Source organism: Balaenoptera musculus, chromosome 11, assembly GCF_009873245.2.
Source record: "Balaenoptera musculus isolate JJ_BM4_2016_0621 chromosome 11, mBalMus1.pri.v3, whole genome shotgun sequence".
NCBI lineage: Eukaryota > Metazoa > Chordata > Mammalia > Artiodactyla > Balaenopteridae > Balaenoptera > Balaenoptera musculus.
The window spans coordinates 54568876-54589617 of NC_045795.1; the positions used below are offsets into that span (position 1 = coordinate 54568876).

General features: G+C 41.9%; 1 protein-coding gene across 21 annotated transcripts in view; it reads left to right on the forward strand.

Moving 5' to 3' along the window:
- Nucleotides 1-20742, forward strand: part of ARPP21 (cAMP regulated phosphoprotein 21) — a 165194-nt gene that overhangs the window by 142956 nt on the left and 1496 nt on the right. For all 21 annotated transcript variants that reach the window (XM_036869112.1, XM_036869131.1, XM_036869111.1 and 18 more), the window contains one exon: nucleotides 20113-20261. In XM_036869112.1, coding sequence (XP_036725007.1) covers nucleotides 20113-20261 — 149 coding nt within the window. The remainder of the gene's footprint in view (nucleotides 1-20112; nucleotides 20262-20742) is intronic.

The window sequence follows — 20742 nt, forward strand, 5'->3', positions numbered from 1 at the left end:
TCCACAAATAAGTGATAATCATATGGTAATTGTCTTTCTCTTTCTGACTTACTTCACTTAGTATGATGATCTATAGGTGCATCCATGTTGCTGCAAATGGCGTTATTTCAGTCTTTTTATGGCTGAGTAATATTCCATTGTATGTATATACCACATCTTCTTCACCCATTCATCTGTCGATGGACATTTAGGTTGCTTCCATGTCTTGGCTATTGTGAATAGTGCTGCTGTGAACACTGGGGTGTGTGTATCTTTTCGAATTATAGTTTTGTCCGGATATATGCTCAGGAATGGGATTGCCTGATCATAGGGTAGGTCTGTTTTCCATTTTTTAAGGAACCTCCATACTGTTTTCCATAGTGGCTGCACCAATTTCCACTCCCACCAACAGTGCAGGAGGGAGGAGCATCCTACATCTGTTGGTAGTCTCTCTTGGATTAGTCATAGATGCCTGAACTTGTCTAAGGCATTGAATTGCTCTTCATCAATGCAGATTTATTTCTTGTGAATTCCTCAAGCCCTCTCTTCCACTCCTTTCTTCCACTCCTTTTTCATAGTTAGGATCTTGCTGGAAGAGTGTATTGAGAAGTTGACTGCTTTGAATCGTGTTTGTTATATTTGAATGATAAAGAATGAGAATTGCTCATTTCTCCCACTAGATCAGGAGTTTTAAATTCTGGGTTTTGTGACTGGGTTTCTGGAGTTCCTGAAACCAGTGGAATTTTATGTAAAATGTCTTTTGTATGTGCCCAGGTAAAACTGACTAGAAAACGGGTTCAAGACTCTCAGTTAATTATCAGTGTGAGCCATAATCCTCGGTAACTGTTAAATGTCAGTGCCCTTGATCGATAAACTTCCCAGGGGTGCCTATTGTTTTGTTGCCTCCCTTTCAAAGGTTAGTGAGGAAATGAAGCAGCAGTTCCCAAACTGTGGACATTAGGGCTTCTGGAAGTTTCTGCTGTTAAAAACAGCAAATATGTCAATCTGAAGAAGATTAATACATCAAATTATTATAAGCATCCCCCATCTCCCACCCTCCCCCCAACAAAAGGAATTCAGCAGATGCGCTCTGAGTGGGAGGCTGTTAGGAGAGCTCAGATTAGAGAGCTGCCATGACTCAGTCACTCATTCTTTTTGGCACTGTTTTTGTTTTTTTAAATTTTATTTATTTATTTATTTATGGCTGTGTTGGGTCTTCGTTTCTGTGTGAGGGCTTTCTCCAGTTGCGGCAAGCGGGGGCCACTCTTCATCGCGGTGCGCAGGCCTCTCACTATCGCAGCCTCTCTTGTTGCGGAGCTCAGGCTCCAGACGCGCAGGCTCAGTAGTTGTGGCTCACGGGCTTAGTTGCTCCGCAGCATGTGGGATCTTCCCAGACCAGGGCTCGAACCCGTGTCCCCTGCATTGACAGGCAGACTCTCAACCACTGTGCCACCAGGGAAGCCCCCTTTGGAACTGTTTTGAACCCAGTTATCTGCCAAACTGATTTAAATAGTTTCCATTTGAAGCTATACATTGTTTAGCTTATATGCATAACAGAACAGGAAGAGAGAGAACAGCCAATGTTGCAATGCAAGATATGCAGAGCACAAAAAGAGTGACATTTCTCTAAATTCATATCATAAAAATCTTCACTCAATTCCTAAAAAAGTATATTTATGTATACATATACATATATGCATGTGCATACACATGCCAACACATATATAGGTATATATGTGCGTAAATGTGTACAGTATATGTATATACCTCTATATAGTAACTGCAAAATTTCTCATCTGAACCCATACTGATTTGAGAGTGAAAAGGAAGGCTATTAATAATTACACTAGAGTAACTGGCATTAGTAGACACATGTGGTCACCTTATATATAAATGCAGTATTTGCTCGGTTATTTAGAAGTGAGGGAGTTAGTTAGTTAGATTTTAATCTTAATTTTGTGCCCCTTTGGACAATATGTATTAAATAAAAACTGATGATTAGAAATAAATAAATACATGCCAAAGTTTAAGAGAGGGAAATAATGACATTTATATCTAATTTGGTTTTTTGTTTGGGAAGAATAAAGGCTGTCTGTAAGCTACAATGTGTTTTTTGTGGATAAGGGCTTGCAGTGAGCAGCAGGAATCCTTTTATCTCATCTCATCAATTAGAAACAAAACACAAAAATTATCAAAACCAGTCAGTTGATTTTTAATGCATAAAGTGTAACATTTCGAAACATCAAGTCAAAAAGCATTTAAAAAATCTATTTTGGCACTTTAACATGCCTTTAACTTAAATGCCCATTTTAGTATTCATTTGGTCCCCAAGCTGAACATTTTGAAAGATATTTATTCACAAATCATGATTTTTTTCCCTCACATAGTTAAATAGAAAACAAATGAAACATCATGTGTCATTTGTTAAATGGGAAAAAGTAAAATTGGTCCAGATATATCATGAATATTATTAAATATTGCATTTGAAAGAATACTGTAGTATAATCAATAATATATTCATTGAAAATATACTTTTTTCCTAAAAACTGCTTGCTTAATCATCTTGCATAAAATATAGTACAGAATGGTTAGGTTAGAAATATTCCTAAAGTGGAAGATTCTCTGTCCCTCTGCAAGGATCTCAGGGGTTCTAGGTGCTGGGAAGCATCAGAATAGTCTAAGGAGTTGTTAGTTAGGAGATGGGCCCCCAGTGAGAGCAGCTGGCCAGGGGAAGCGGAGGAGGGTTCGCCGCTTTGTATCTTATCTTTGATGTGATGAGAGGGGGCTCCATTCATTAAGTCACCAAAAAAAAGATGGAAAGGCACCTGCTTGAACCCAGATTCCCCCCAGTCTTCTTTTGCTCTGAGACAGCTTTAGATTAGGACACAAGAGAAGAGGGAAACTGGGTCTGTTTCTTATATGGGAACAAAAGGAAGCCTCACATTTCTCTGAGTGAGTCTTTGGTGATAAACTTGGAGCAGAGCCTCTAAACAAAGGACAGACAGCACCCTGGCTGTCTTAAAGTTACAGCCTAGAAATCGGTGCTGTGCCAGTGCTTGGAGTCTGGACGCACAGGCCTTGGCAAATGATTCCCACCTGCACACAGCCTCCCCAGGTATGATTAGCTTGCCTCTTCCACTCCCTGCTAGACTGAGTGCTTTGCCTACCTTCACATTCAGAGCTGCGTCTGCTGCTTTTTGCTACTAGAGATTACACTTTCCTCATAAACCCAGGTCAGAGGAGCACATTCATTGCAGCGTCCATGGTCATGTCCAGGTGACTGTGTCTTGGCTCATAGGAAATTTGGGGTAGTGAAGCCTGAACATTGTGAGCTAGATGGGGCAGTTCCAGGAACTTTTTTTGGCATTTGGAGTCCTTCCTGGTACTATCAACACCCAGTTTGTTCTTCATGTAAGGTACAATTCTGCAGGGAGTGAAAATACTTTCATTTTACATAGCATCATTTGGTGGAGACAAATGCCAATTACCATGTAGTCAATGCGGTGTCTGAGGACGTGTGACTCATATCTACTTGATCTTCATAAAAGCCCTGGGAAGTTGGAAATTAATAGGCAAGCAAGACAAAGCTCAAGGATAATAGATAACTTCCCAGTCACGGAGCCAGTGGGTGGAAGACTTAGCAATCAGCCTCTTGTCTGTCTGATTACGGAGCCTGTGATTTTTCTATTAGGAAGCAGAAACTCAGATTTAACACCAGAAGGCGAATTTGAAGTCTCATTTAAGTATTCTTTTACAGTATTTCATCTTGCTGATAATTCCTTTAAATATCTGAAACAATTATGGCTAAATGTATTAAACTTGAGACTAACATATAGCAGAACATTTTCTAAGCCAAATATGCTTGGGGAATGCGGGGATCATTGAAGGTCATTGTGGAAATAAACTAGACCCTCCTTTTTTCTTTTTCATTTTCTCCCGAAATATCCTTTGCCCATTGTTATCCATTTGATCTCAGCCATCTGGTTCTGCAGCCAGCAAAGGAAAATGTCAAACTCAACAAAATGAGTAGTACTGCTTGAGTTGAATCATAATTTAACATTTTTTCTTTACCCTACAGGATATGTAAACAGTAACATAACTTAATAGTACTTCCTAAGTTATTCTCAAATTCCCTACAAACAATGCCATTTCCTCAAAATGGAAAGGCAAGCATTAGGGCTGAGAGTCAAATATTCTGCCCTAATAGCCAATGACATCTAAATTTGAGAGTTAACATTTACTTAATTGCTGAAGCAGTCATGCTAAGTGCATAGTCTGACACATCATCAGGTGTTAAAAAAAGATAATTTCTGAGGGGGAAAAAAATACATCTATAAAACCAAGAGACAGTACTCCGCTAAAATTATCATCCACCTCTCTTTAAAATCTTCATTTGATCAGGTTGGCGCAGTGGCTTGGGGAATACTGCTTGACATAGGAGTGTATTCCTTGCACTTTTTGAAGGGAAGGGGTGTGCTGGTTATTCCGTTTGCTTCTCCTCTCATCACACAGCCACTCTCCATCCTTCTGTTAGCTTCCTTTGTCCTGTGGCTTCCAGGTGGGTTTTGCTAATGGAAGGCGTCAGAGGGCAGAGGAAGAGGGAGATCAGAGTCTCTCCAGCTCCTCCCTCCCTTGCAGTGCAGTTGGCTCTCCAGGTGGCCCCTCGGCTCTTACTGGCTTCTGGTAACACTGGCTCCTCCCCTGAGACCTGCAGGCTGAAGGGAGAAGACGGTCCTTCCTGTTGTTAGGCTCTGGGTGCTTCCCTCGCCTGTTGGTCACGTAACTTGCCTACTCGTTTGGCAATACTCTCTTTATTAACACCTCTTCGGATGAATCACTGGAGCGCAATTCTGTTGCCTGCCAGGACCCTGAGCTGGAGGTGGGAAGAAATTAGTAGATACCCCTGACTCAATTCTGGTTCTTCTAGGCTGCATGGCCCTAAACAATCTACCTGGATTCCTTGTGCTTCATTTTCATTGTCTGGAAAATGAGAGTCATAACGGCACCCGTTCCACAAGTGCTTAACTCAGTAAGGCACAGGCCATAAAGGTTACTATGAGCTTGGATGAAGAAAGGGGAACAAATGCTTGTTCTCCTGGTTTGAGTTAATGCAAGCATGGTCCGTATTAACCCAGTATATAACCTCCTGGGAATGTTGCCTGTTGTTGGTAAATAACTGCTAATATCTGTACCTAAACATTGAGATACAGTCAGTCTGATAGTTTCAAAAGAGATGGTTTGATTCTGGTTTTTGCAACTCATGATATGTTCCTTGAATCTCCAAACTTTTATTTTCTTTTTCCCTAATGCCCTACTGTGGGTTATCTTAGAAAAGTCTGTTGGTAGCTCCTAGAAACAAGCTTGGTGAACTCCAGTTCACATACACGAGTTATATTCTCCAAACTCTTAGTAATAACATGATAACAGCAACAGAGCCAACGCATGTGTGGCTAGGAAACAAAACTATGCCTAGCAGTCCAGTCTGTCTTATTTGGAGGAAACACTATATAGCATGTATGCTAGCAAAGGGACTAACAGGAAAATGGGATTTAGTCCCCAGTTTATGAGAAATTCTGTGTGCGATCCTGTGCCTTCTTAGCCCTCTAAACTCCAGCTTCATCACCCAGAGCTTGTTGGGCCAGGAGATCTCCGATCCATTGTTCCCACTCAGGTTGAAGGACTTCAGGCTTGGGGGGGTGGGGGGCCAAGAAGAGATTTAGAAAAGCAAGGAATTCCAGCCGTATGCTGTAGGAGGGAAAGTAGGTGAAGTCCAGGTTTCTTGCTTGCCTTTTTTTTTAGGCCAAACGAAGATCGAGACACAGTCACAAGGGAGCATAACCACAGGTTAGCAAACTCACAGTTATGTCCCAAAGACACGAGGCTACAGAAATCTGGTTTATTTTCCTAGATGCCTCACCAAGTGCTAGCAGATAGGTTTGAGAAGGCCAAACAGTGTCTCTGATGGGTTTTCCTTCCCTCTCCCCCTCCCTTTTTCAGCTCCTTCCCGCATCTTCTCCTTTCCTTTATTGCCTATCCCAGTAGCATCAGGTGGAAGTGGAAAACTGTGCTGTGCCCTCTTGATTTGCTGCTGGAAGGAACTTCTTTTTTCCAGAGGCAAAGGGGCTAAGAGAAAACATTTGGCAACCGGTCATCTTTGTCTTTAGTCTACTGTGATGGTGATAAATTGTTTCCCTTTGGCCATGCCTCATGCATGGGCAGGGCTGGGGGCTCTCTCTTCTGAGTACATTTGCTTCTTCATTCTTTTCCTTGAGGTTTTTGTTTGTTGGCTTACTTTCTGTAATGTGGCATGGTAAGAGTCGTTTAGGGTGAATGCAATGAGGACGGTTTTTTATCAACATCATTGATAAAATGTTCTTGAGACACTGAATGTAGAATACAGGGCTAGGCCCAGATGTATAAGATACGCTTCCTCTTCCAGAGGATTATAATCTACCTGGGAAGCAGGACCTAAATCAGTAATAAAATTTAATTCAAGTTCATACAAGGTGGAAAGTGCAAAGAACAGGGGCAGGGCAGTCACATATCTTGGTCATTGCCAGGCGCTCGGTCCCTGGGATTTGTCTTACAAGAGGTGCATCTTGGACCATCCTAACACCCCTTGAGAAAGGATGGTCCCCATTTTACAGATAAGGAAAATGAAATCAAAGAGGAGAGATGGCCCCCCACAGGATGTGATGTGCCAGATTCCATCACCCGCTCTATGAAGGGAAAAGTAAGCAGGTTAAACGATACGAATTCAAGGAATTCAAGTATTTATTGAGACCCAAGGTCCAGCAGTGATTCCCAAAGTGTAGTCCCCAGACCAGTGGCATCAGCATCCCATGGGCACTTGTCAGGAAGGCACATTCTCAGGCCCCACCCAAACCTACTGAATCAGAACCTCTGGGGGTTGGAGCCCAGCAATATGTGTGTTTTAACTTTTGGTCACTTTAACCAAGTGACCAAGTTATTCAGAGACAGGAAAATGCTGAGAACCATTGACCAGGGAGAAGAGTTCCAGCTGGGCAGGGAAGCAGGGACTCAAACATGGAGACAAGATGATGAGGCAGGACTGAGTGGCAAACCTTGAGAATCCAAAGCTCCAAGAAGGCAGCATACACAGCTTGCTGGGAAGGATGGCCCTGGTTTAGCACACTCTCAGCACAGCCTGGTGTCCTTCCACGGACAGAACCTGAGGCCTCGGCTGGTTCTCTTAGACCCAGCGTATTTGCATCATCTCATTACATTGAAGTCAGCAGGCAACAAAGGTTGTGACTATCTTAAAACGCTCATGCTCTATTTGGGTGCTTATAAAGCATTTAACCATGATGAAATGTGAGTTTTACTCTTGCAGGCCTTGGGTGGAAGACCATTTGTCCTTCAATTTTATTTTTACTCTAATTAACTATTGTGAAATAGGATTTAAGTGTGGACCATATACTCTGATTCCAGCTAAAAAGATAAGCACATTTGTATTTGTATGGACAAGCCTATAGATTTCTAATTGTTGTCTCAACCCAGATAAAAGCAACACTTTTAAATAACAGTCCCCCGCATGGTGAGATTAAAGATTGTTCTTATTGCTGTTAACAAGGATAATCATGGGTTGATTACGTAGATGAACAGAAAGTATCTCTTTATTGTTGCTTAGAGTTGTGACATCATCTGGTGCCCAGCAGTTTTACTTTGGGGCCATCTGTCAGAAAACTGATAAAGAGACAGCGAACAAGGGAATCAGGAGTTATGTTCCCTGAACCGTATGATGAGAACTTTACAAATGTTTATCCCCATTTTCTCCTTGGAAAACATTAGTTATCAGTAGAATACGTACATTTATACCAAGTTCAGTTGTGGGTTTTTTGTTTTTTTGTTTTTGAGCTATACATTATATAATTTAGAATCACTCACTGGTTGGTTGTAATAAAATGTAAGCAAGTTGACTTCTAAACTTTTTTGTCATCTTGAGATGATTGAAAACGGACTGATGTGTCTACCTGGACTGCAAGGAAAAATCAGAAGAAACTAAATCCTGAAATCAATTAGAGCTTGGCATTTTGCATATGTATGTTCAAAGGATGTGTGTCCACAATGTACCAGAAAACATCATTCTGGTGCTTCAGTTTCTTCACAGTCCAGTGTACATCCACTGTACAGCCTGGTGTACATCTCAGTGTACAGTGTACAGTCCAGTGTACAGTCCAGGGTACAGTCCACTATATAGTGTACAGTCCAGGGTATATTCCAGTGTATAGTGTACAGTGCATATCACATGTACAGTGTACATCTCAGTGTACATACAGTGTACATTATAGTGTACAGTCCAGTGCATAGCACATGTACAGTGTACATCTCGTATACAGTCCAAGGGCACATCTGGTGTGCAGGCCAAGGGCACATTTGTGCACATCTGGTGTACAGTCCAGTGTATGTCCAGTGTACCATCCATTGTACACCCCAGTGTACACCCAGGGTACGTCATGTACCATCCCAGGTACAGTCCAGTGTACATCCCAGTGTACAGCCCTGTACAGTCTAGTGTACATCCAGTATAATCCAGTGTACAGTCCAGTGTGTCATCCAGTGTACAGTCCAGTGTAAGCCAGTGTACATCGAGTGTACAGTCCAGTGTACATCCAGTGTACATCAAGTGTAATCCAGTGTACAGCCCGTGTACAGTCCAGTGTACATCCAGTATAATCCAGTGTACAGTCCAGTGTACATCCAGTGTAGTGTACAGTCCAGTGTAATCCAGTGTACACTCCAGTGTGTAATCCAGTGTACATCCAGTGTACAGTCCAGTGTGTAATCCAGTGTACAGTCCAGTACAGTCCAGTGTGTAGTCCAGTGTACAGTCCAGTGTACATCTGGTGTAGTGTACAGTCCAGTGTAATCCAGTGTACAGTCCAGTGTAAGCCAGTGTAATCCAGTGTACAGTTCACTGTACATCCAGTGTAATCCAGTGTACAGCCCATGTACAGTCCAGTGTACCTCCAGTGTAATTAGTGTACAGTCCAGTGTAATCCAGTGTACAGTCCAGTGTACATCCAGTGTACAGTCCAGTGTGTAGTCCAGTGTACAGTCCAGTGTACATCCAGTGTAATTAGTGTACAGTCCAGTGTAATCCAGTGTACAGTCCAGTGTGTAGTCCAGTGTACAGTCCAGTGTACATCCAGTGTACATCCAGTGTAATTAGTGTACAGTCCAGTGTAATCCAGTGTACAGTCCAGTGTAATCCAGTGTAATCCAGTGTACAGTTCAGTGTACATCCAGTGTACAGTCCAGTGTACATCCAGTGTACAGTCCAGTGTAATCCAGTGTACAGTCCAGTGTACATCCAGTGTACAGTCCAGTGTGTAGTCCAGTGTACAGTCCAGTGTACATCCAGTGTAATTAGTGTACAGTCCAGTGTAATCCAGTGTACAGTCCAGTGTGTAGTCCAGTGTACAGTCCAGTGTAATCCAGTGTAGTCCAGTGTACATCCAGTGTACAGTCCAGTGTAGTCCAGTGTACATCCAGTGTACAGTCCAGTGTGTAGTCCAGTGTACAGTCCCGTGTAATCCAGTGTAGTCCAGTGTACATCCAGTGTACAGTCCAGGGTAGTCCAGTGTACATCCAGTGTACAGTCCAGTGTGTAGTCCAGTGTACAGTCCAGTGTAATCCAGTGTACATCCAGTGTAATCAGTGTACAGTCCAGTGTAATCCAGTGTAATCCAGTGTACAGTTCAGTGTACATCCAGTGTACAGTCCAGTGTACATCCAGTGTAATTAGTGTACAGTCCAGTGTAATCCAGTGTACAGTCCAGTGTGTAGTCCAGTGTACAGTCCAGTGTACATCCAGTGTAGTCCAGTGTACAGTCCAGTGTGTAGTCCAGTGTACATCCAGTGTACAGTCCAGTGTGTCGTCCAGTGTACATCCAGTGTACAGTCCAGTGTGTAGTCCAGTGTACAGTCCAGTGTACATCCAGTGTGCAGTCCAGTGTACAGTCCAGTGTAAGTCCAGTGTACATCCAGTGTACAGTCCAGTGTGTAGTCCAGTGTACAGTCCAGTGTACATCCAGTGTAATTAGTGTACAGTCCAGTGTAATCCAGTGTACAGTCCAGTGTAAGCCAGTGTAATCCAGTGTACAGTCCAGTGTGTAGTCCAGTGTACAGTCCAGTGTACATCCAGTGTACAGTCCAGTGTGTAGTCCAGTGTACAGTCCAGTGTACAGTTCAGTGTACATCCAGTGTACAGTCCAGTGTAATCCAGTGTACATTCCAGTGTGTAATCCAGTGTACATCCAGTGTAGTCCAGTGTAATCCAGTGTACAGTCCAGTGTACAGTCCAGTGTACATCCAGTGTACAGTCCAGTGTAAACCAGTGTACAGTCCAGTGTACATCCAGTGTACAGTCCAGTGTACAGTCCAGTGTACAGTCCAGATGTACGTCCAGTGTACAGTCCAGTGTACATCCAGTGTAATTAGTGTACAGTCCAGTGTAATCTAGTGTACAGTCCAGTGTGTAATCCAGTGTACATCCAGTGTACGGTCCAGTGTGTAGTCCAGTGTACATCCAGTGTACAGTCCAGTGTACATCCAGTGTAGTCCAGTGTACAGTCCAGTGTACAGTCCAGTGTAATCCAGTGTACATTCCAGTGTGTAATCCAGTGTACATCCAGTGTACAGTCCAGTGTGTAATCCAGTGTACATCCAGTGTCCAGTCCAGTGTACATCCAGTGTAATTAGTGTACAGTCCAGTGTAATCCAGTGTACATTCCAGTGTGTAATCCAGTGTACATCCAGTGTACAGTCCAGTGTAATCCAGTGTTCAGTCCAGTGTACAGTCCAGTGTACAGTCCAGTGTACAGTCCAGTGTAATCCAGTGTACAGTCCAGTGTACATCCAGTGTACAGTCGTGTACAGTCCAGTGTACAGTCCAGTGTAATCCTGTGTACAGTCCAGTGTACATCCAGTGTAATTAGTGTACAGTCCAGTGTAATCCAGTGTCCAGTCCAGTGTAAGCCAGTGTAATCCAGTGTACAGTTCAGTGTACAGTCCAGTGTACATCCAGTGTACAGTCCAGTGTAATCCAGTGTACATTCCAGTGTGTAATCCAGTGTACATCCAGTGTACAGTCCAGTGTAATCCAGTGTTCAGTCCAGTGTACAGTCCAGTGTGTAATCCAGTGTACATCCAGTGTACAGTCCAGTGTGTAATCCAGTGTACAGTCCAGTGTGTAGTCCAGTGTACAGTCCAGTGTACATCCAGTGTAATTAGTGTACCGTCCAGTGTACATCCAGTGTACATCCAGTGTACAGTCCCGTGTAATCCAGTGTACAGTCCAGTGTAAGCCAGTGTACATCCAGTGTACAGTCCAGTGTGTAGTCCAGTGTACAGTCCAGTGTACAGTCCAGTGTACATCCAGTGTAGTCCAGTGTACAGTCCAGTGTAGTCCAGTGTACAATCCAGTGTAATCCAGTGTACAGTCCAGTGTGTAATCCAGTGTAATCCAGTGTACAGTTCAGTGTACATCCAGTGTACATCCAGTGTAATCCAGTGTACAGCCCGTGTACAGTCCAGTGTACATCCAGTATAATCCAGTGTACAGTCCAGTGTACATCCAGTGTAATTAGTGTACAGTCCAGTGTAATCCAGTGTACATCCAGTGTACAGTCCAGTGTACATCCAGTGTAATCCAGTGTACAGTCCAGTGTACAGTCCAGTGTAATCCAGTGTACAGTCCAGTGTAGTCGTGTACATCCAGTGTACAGTCCAGTGTACATCCAGTGTACATCCCGTGTACAGTCCAGTGTAATCCAGTGTACAGTCCAATGTAGTCCAGTGTACATCCAGTGTAATCCAGTGTACATCGTGTATGGTCCAGTGTACATCCAGTGTACAGTCCAGTGTAAGCCAGTGTAATCCAGTGTACAGTCCAGTGTAAGCCAGTGTAATCCAGTGTACAGTCCAGTGTACAGTCGTGTACATCCAGTGTGTCCAGTGTACATACAGTCCAGTGTAATCCAGTGTACAGTCCCCTGTACATCCAGTGTAATCCAGTGTACAGTCCAGTGTACATCCAATATACAGTCCAGTGTCTGTGCCTGTCTTCTCCATGTTCATAAAATCCTATGAATGGCTTTTACAGTCATTCTTACAAGAAATGTCAAAGAACAAATAGTCAACAGGTTTGAAGGTTTGAAGAAGGAAGGATAAAAGGAACAAAATTTTAATGACCTGAAAATTCGATTGCTTGACATTGAATTCAGGTCAATGGTGTACCAGAGCTCTCCTGTTCTGGCCCACACAAGCAACATTCAAAACATCAGGAATTTTGCCAGCTGATTGTTAAGCCCTTTATAGCTTGAAATTGGCCACAGTGGGAATAGTTACACCAGGGAAATCAGCAAGCACTACAAATCAGGGCTTTTGTTTATCAGAGAGTTCGTGTTCTAGTGGACACGTGGACAACTGACATTCATGACTATGGTACAAACTCATCCAACATGTGATGCCACTAAAACTCCTAGGTGCCAGTGTCTGGCAGTTCACATCCTAAGTATTTCCCCAGTGTGTCCCTTCTCTGTCATCCTACCATCTCTGCCTTAGTGCCTGTCTTTACTGTCTCTGCCCTGGATTATTGCTCTTGCCTCCCAGCAGACTCTACCAGTGGAACAATGTTATTGTTAAATCTACCACTAGAATAAAGTTTAGTTAAGAACCCTGCCAGTCTGGAATTGAAGAAAAGAAGATAGTTATCTTTGGCTATTGGGAAAAATAACGTATAACACTTTCCTATATAAACAGAGCACTTTTGATTGACTCTAATGTAAGTGGTTTTTGGGTTTTTTATGTTTTTTTGTTTTGATGTGGGTTTCTACAGATTGAATCTATGACCATAGAACTTATTTTCAAAATAGTTTGGCCAGGGAGTTCCCTGATGGTCCAGTGGTTGGGACTTCGCCTTCCAATGCAGGGGGTACAGGTTCGATCCCTGGTTGGGGAGCTAAGATCCCACATGCCTCCCGGCCAACAAACCAAAACATAAAACAGAAGCAATATTGTAACAAATTCAATAAAGACTTTAAAAATGGTTCACATCAAAAAAATCTTTAAAAAAAAATAGTTGGCCAGGGCTAGGTTACAGCCTGTAGCTATGTGACAGTGACAGTAGTATGATCACGATGGTATTGACCCCATGACTTTTGACCTCACGACTGTCCTGTTCTAGCCAGCTGATCAAAAACAATTCATCAGTGAAAATATCCACCAGAGGGAAGGCTACTGTGGGGCATGATTAGACCCATCTTTGTCTTGACTTTGCCCCGAGTTTAGTCTGGGGAAAGAACTCCTCCAAGTTGCCTCAGCAACAATTCACTGTCACCCAGCCTGGTGTGAGCGCATCCGTAATTAACACTGGTAGATGTGCAGAAACGCCAAGAATGCCGCATTATCTTCTAAGCCACATGGCCTCATTAAGAAAGTAAAACGTTTGTGAGGCTCATGCACGTTTTCTCCCTCTGGGCTGTGGAAGCTCTCTGGCTGTCAGCACAGCACTCAGGGCCAGGAAAGTTCAGAGAATTACTTCAATAATATGACAGCCTCGTCCTTTTAAAATGGAATTCAATGCTGGCTTCCCTCAGAGGCATTCATTGAAATTCCATGCATGAGCCATTCCTGTAGTCACTTAACAATGTCTCTCATGTTTGCCCTGATTTAAAAAAAAAAGAAAGAGAGAAAGAAAACCAACTTTGTAGTTGCGATAACATGGATCTGGATGGTCTAATTACAGTGAAGAGGCCCCGAGCTTGCAGTAATAGGATGGTTCATCTGATGTGTATGGCCATTAGAAAATGACCCATGCGTGGACGTTCAAGGGGGACAGTAAGGAGGCTTTTAAGAATTACACTCTGTGCAGTAGGAAAGCTAATGAGCAAAAGAGCAAGTAGGAAGAAAAACTACTGCTTCAGGAAGCGTAGTTCCACTTACGGCCTGTGACAGCGTTCCTCAAGTTCGTTAGGACGGACTGGGCTTCCCTCTATTCCCATGCAGCCTCCCCATGGCTCATTCTGCATCTTGTTTTTAAGGAATGAAACCACTGAATAATAAATGGTGAGAAAGAGGATGGATGCAGAGACTGCCAGTAAATAAGATGAAGGCAGACACACAAAGATGAAAGAAGTCATAATGGGCTTCAAGAGCCCAAAAAAAAAAAGCAGTTTTTTATACTCCTCTTTTTGACTTTTTTATGCTATTTTACTTCATATATAAGAAGAAAACATTATCTTATTATGATGTCCAGGCTAGATACTTTTATCCTATATCTTAATTTTTGGACACGTTTGAAAAAAAGTGTCTGTCTTCCGATGCAGTCTGTATGGCTTTCTTGTTTTAAAAGTCCTACATGGGGTTTCAGGTCACATAATTTGGGAGGTTGACATAGAGGCAAAATGCTTCAAAAGATACACACCTTGCTTTTCAAAGCTGACCCCACTTCACCTACACTGTCACACCAGGGAGTCAGCACCTAGGAGTAAGAGTGGGACAGTGTCTGTAAAGGCCAGTGAAATCAGATGCCTCCTTAGTCCCAGAGGACCCCCTGGTTCTGGGAGGCCTCAACGTCAGTGGAACTGTCGAGGGCATCTTCCACTCTACCTGAGGTGGGCGAGGGGCTATCAGTACCCCAAATCCACTTTCTGAAGCATAAGGTGGTGGTTCCTCTTTCAGGAAACCATAGCGATATCGTGATACCATAGGATACATCTGTTCTCCCTACTCAAACCTACCTTGAGCACCAAGGTGCTGTAGGTAGGTGAAGCCAGAAAGGACCCGTCTTAAAGACAATGCCTTCATAACGAAGTAAAACTGGGGAACAAATCCATAGTGTTCATAGAATTGGAACACTGATGAGAGCAGTCTATAAACTCCGAAAGTACAGCCGCCTCTAAGTGGCCTGGGGGATTTTGATTTCTCTGACATCCTAGGCTGTTTCGCAGAGTTTCTGTGTATCTTCTTTCTCTTACCCACTTTTATCTTTCAAGTACTACAGATACTATTTTTGTTTCCAAAGGTCAAGTGACTTTCCTAGGGGCAGCAAGTTGCCTGGTGCAGTCAAATAACAGAACTGATGTTACACTTAATGTGCAAATAAGTTATTTTTACCTTATATTTTGAGAAAACAATCCAGAGTAAATAAATATACAGAGTCTTCAAAGATTGTGAGGAGAGGCGTTATTTGAAATGGTCTTAGTAACTGAAAACTGTAGTTTCCACTGATTAGAAACTAATTAAGTAAATGAAGGGACTAGAATCCATTTGACCCTACTCCAACCTGACTGCCTGTCTAGTGTCCCAGTATCTGAGTAACAAACCTTTAAAACGTTATTACGTGGTCTGAGTTGATTCTGTCAGACAATTATGCTTTACCTTTGATTTTTTTCCTTTGCTATCAGCAAGATCTTGTTCAACAGACTATGGATCATAACTCTTGTCCTCTTTACTTAATAATTGTTTTAACTATTGAGAAAACAATTAATGCAATGAATAGCCATTGAGTACCTGCCATGCTAAGGGGATTTATGTTAAGGTATGAAAGTTGGAAGAATGTATAATAAATAGTTCTACAATTTAGGGAGTAAAAGCAGGAATGCACAAGTGAGAAAACCACAACTTAAATTCTAGCTTTCCCTCCTACTAGCTGTCTGACCCTGACAATGTCTACATCGAAATCACAGTTGTCTCTCTTGTAAAAGGAGTTTAATAACACTGCCTCCCAGGATTCTTGTGACAATAAAGTAAAAGTGCTCAATTTACTGCTTGGATCGGAGTAAGTGATCAACAAATGTAGCTTGTTAGCTCCTTTAAAATGGAAAATCTTTAAAGAAGATGAAAGTGTGGAGGAATTGATTGATAGGAAACCAAGAAACCGAACCAGGCAGGTATTAGGCAGTGGTGTGTGCAATGCATGAACTATAAAAATTCGGCAAAGGGACAAGCCAGCCCTGGATAAGCATTTTTTTTCTTTTTCATAGTCTTCGCCAGCCGTGCCACAACTGAACTACTGTAATTCCATCTCAATACCATGTACAAAGAACAGAATTTGAATTCAGAATCAGCTAGCTGGTTCCTTAGAAACCTGGAGAAATGTGTGTATGTTGGTTCATCCAAGATAAGTCATATTTTCTATTAAGCAGATTATTAACTTTAATCATTTGAAAAGGCATTCTACCATATTAAGAATACTTAATAAACCCAACAGGAAAATTACACTGCTTGGGTGGGTTTGGGGAGGTGATGAGAACTGTCTAGCTTCTCAATTACTTTGCTCTGTAGATATTTGCCCTCTTAACTACACCCTTCCTCATCGTCAACCTTTATAACCAACAACAGCCAGGGAATCAAAACCCTGAAAATACAGGTTACGACTTTGTCATTCATTCATTTCCAAAATGTTGGCTCTGTAACAGTGTATTCAAATAAGAGTTAAAATAATGTCAGTCACAATCATGCAATTTATAATTCCTAAATTGTAATCCCAATTAACATTCTGATTTTTCATAAATATGCTACATCCAGCGAAATGTTTCCTTGACAGAATATTAATGAATTATCCTCTGACTACAAATAGTATTCAATAACTGCTGTATTTTAGTCAAAACAATATTAAATTTTCAGATTTGTAAGCTCCAGACATTTTAAGTGTTATAACTCCTCCATCTTAGTAGAGGGTACTCATTTATTTGCTAGGAGGCATTTGTCCTTTCCTAACCTTTTTACCTTCAGAAAATAAATGATGCATGTGACTTGAAAACTGAATTAATCTCAACTGAAAAAGGAATAATAAAAATAGCTAATGTCTTTGTGATCACCATAGCAAGCCTACAGGGCAGTTACTTTTGCTATTTCTGTTTTGTCAGATGCATTCTATCTACTAATCCTCAATAAATATGAAAAACTGATCATTTCACAGCTAAGAATTGACAAACTGGAACACATTTCTCATTTGAATAGACAAGATAAGCAGGTTGCCACAAGCCAGCGCTGCCACCTCCGCCTTCAGGCGAGCTGTGTCCCCGGTAGACCCTGTTAGTTCATGCTTAGGTCACTGCTATCACATTTCTATTTGTCTATTCCCGGACCGGAGCTCAGATTCACATTCCAAATAGCCTCCTGTCTCAAGGACCATTCTGCTGCCTACCTTCTGTAGCATCAGGTAAATAAATGGGGCCCTCCAATTAAACCATTCCAGGTGTAAATTTCTTGCCTGGAGAGCGAATTGAGAAATGAATGGGGTTCATGAATATAAATTGGGCTTTCCTTACACTTAAGTTTTCATTTGGAAATTGTATGGCATGATTCGCTCCCCACATAAATCTTTATTTGCCTTAAGTGTGTTTACTGTGGGAATCCCAGTGCACAGCTGGTAGCCCATTGCTATGCATGACTGAATATTAAAGTTCACAAATCATCAGGCAGAGGGGGCTTGGGGAGGGCGACATCGCAGTGTCCCTGCATCTGTGTGCTCAGCAAAGATGAATCACACCCTCCCGGGCCGTGCACCTTTACTGGGACGAGGCCACCCAACCTCCTCACTCTTTTTCTCTCCTTGAATATTATTTGACAGTTGCTTCCCCTTTCTACCAAGACATTCTGTTTTCTGTATGTCTTAACAGCTCTGTTATCATCAGACTTATTTTTCCTTTCACCCCAATTTTGGTTTATAGAGCTGATGTAATAAATGAATCTTTCATAGGCCACCTCAATTTATTTTTGAACAGACTCTGTGAAACAGAGTCATTTTGAAGATGACTCGGTGAAAGGATGGAACGATTCAATGAGCAAATACACCATCTTTAGACGCAAGGCCACAGGACCTCTCCTGCCCTCCCCTCTCCCCTCCTTTCCTCTCCTCTTTTTGTTTACATAATAGCCATGTGTATTCTGCAACAGGACCATTGAGGCCAACTGGGCTTTCACCAGAAGACCAAATATAAGTCAGATTTTTAGAAGACATTTCTCTCATTTTCAACCTGTACTTTGAATCTTCAGCCAGAAATAAGGCACCATTACACGGACTTGCAAGTGTGTTCACATTGCCTGCTCTTGGTTATAGAACTAGGAAATGGCAAGGAAGGCTGTGGTCATGAATTTTCTATAATCATGCCAGGTTATTTTTTTAACATATACAACAATTCATGTGACAGTGAATTTGATGTGGCCAGGAGTAATGTCATAATAATAGTAAAACAGCAACAGAATTTTTTTAGGGCCAACAGGTATATGAATAAGAGTGGTAGATCTAGACAATGGGAAATCATAGAAAACAGTTTTTTACAATTAATGTTAAATTTCTCCCTGCATATGAGGCATTCTGGGAGGTAGTAAGGGCCATGACATGGCCTTAAGTCACATTTCTTGTTCCCCAGTCTGATGACTTTTCCATACTGTATAAACTGCAAACACTTTGCCGTATTGTATAAACCCTCTCAGCTGAGGTTACTGGTATCAATTAGACCCGCAAAGCATATGTAAGGGAGGCTTTGACTGTGTTACCACCGACACAACGTAACTGGAGGAAAGGTGGTCAGGACCCTTAATTACATTCTTAATATGCGATGTCTTTGCAAGAATGTAAAATAACCTAGTAAGGAAAACCACTATGACAGTGGAGTAGGGAGAGTAACGTGAACATGAAAAAAATGGGACACATAAAGGAGGTCAAAGGATGACTTTCCAGGTTACACACCTGCTCCACTTACCAATCAATGCAGGCACAGTCCAGGCCTCCCAACTCGGCGCATCCCCAAGTTTGCTCTCTCGGGTGTTCCAAACTGACCACACCTTATTTCCATCTCCTTAGATGAATAGAGTTTATCTCTAACTCAGTGACTATCTGCAAGACACGTTTCCACAGTATTTCTAAGATGAGTGAAAACACATTTTTGCAGAGCAAAGGATAGCGAAGTATTGTGTGTTTAAAATCACATTATAGTCTTTATGTAATTTTACCCTTTCTCAGTTAAAACTCTCACATGCACTCAAAACAAGGTCTATGTATAAACAATGTGGATTGATTAGGAATCTTTTACCCTTTGTTTCAATTTTTTAAATCTGGTTGTAAAACTTAGTGTTTGCGTTAAGAAAATCTAGGATTGTAAAGACTTTCTCGCAGGGAATTGTATTAGGACAGCAGTTCCACTGATTTCCAGGCACTCAGTACAGTTAATAGTATGAGCTCTGGAAGGACCTTATTTTACAGCATGAAGTAAATCTGTTTTATTTCTCTATCACCATGTCATTTTCAGCTACATCACAACTTTCTTCCCAATATTTGTAAGAACAGTTCACAGCCTTCTTTTAAGAATGCATTTTAAACCACATCTTGTAGTAGGGGTTAAGATAATTAGAATAAATCCTGGTCCACTTAAAAAAGAAGGAAAAGAAAACCTACCAACTGACCCATCCAGAAGGTCATAAACACATACATTCTTTACGTGTTGTATTCTGTATTATCTATGATATGTACATGATCCCTTATGGGAGTGTTTTGCCAGAACGTTTTCTTGGGAGCTAGTGGTGGAACAGAATAAAAGCATGACACACCTGCTGTTGTTGCCTTTTGTCTAAGTCAATGAACGTTGAATTGTGTAGAGTAGGGAGTCATTTTGTTCACTAGGGTATGGAAAACAGAATGCATCCTAAGTTAACGGGCTGTTTGATGATCTCTGTGTGAAGTGAGGTAATGCAGAAAAGCGAGAGGGTAAGAGAATGAATCAAATTAACTAGGAAAAAACTTGATAATGTGTGACTTCTCCAAATATCACTGAAACCAAAGCAAAAGATAAACCTGAAAGGTTTAATTTACAGCAGTCAACCAGTGTCAATACAGGTTCCCGTCTTTGCATCATGAAGAATTTACCACTGTCACAACCCGCTCATTGGACCACTCTTAAGGATGGAAGTATCAGTGAATGTTTTGGAGTCATACCCTTGTCCACCCTAAGAAGCAAGACATGTATTGTTAGGAATTACACACTCCTGATACAGAGGTTGAAAGGTCTGCAGGTTGCCTGGTGAAGAAGTGCTCTCATCCCGTACAAGATCATCATTGTTCTTCTTGGTACAACCAGTTCAAAAGCTGTTTTTTCTTCACAGGTTACCAGCCGGTCCTGTCTGGTCAACAGGGGTTCCAAGGCCTCATGGGGGTGCAGCAGCCACCTCAGAGTCAGGGCATGATGGGCAGCCAACAGGGAACTCCAGTGCAAAGCGTGATGCTCTCCTACCCAACCATGTCTAATTATCAGGTGCATATCAGTAACTCGGAAAATTGTGTTTTATAAAGCAGAACTTGCCTAAGTACAGGCTGTGGGTATGTCCCCATATTGGGTGGTTGGCTGGGTGGTAGGTGCTAGGCCCAGCCAGTGTTGACGGTTGATTTTGAGTCAAGATTATAATAGACAAGCAGAAAATGGAAATGTATACTTCTGTAACTACTGTGGCTTTCGAATGCCCTGCTAAGTGTGATTCCATATAAACTTTCTATTCATGGAAGAAAATTCTTTAGTCTAAAGTTCTATTCATGAAGACCTTCAGGCATTCTGTTGAAATTGTAGTTACTGGGAGAAAGTCCTCACAGCAAATTTTCATTTGTTTTTGGTCACACCCAAAGAAACTTCATTTCACCACAAATTTATCTTATAAGGGATTTTAAAATGGCATCTCAGATTCATTTAAAGGTCATTTATTGGAGCCGACAGCTGCATTTTCCAGACTAAACCCACACTG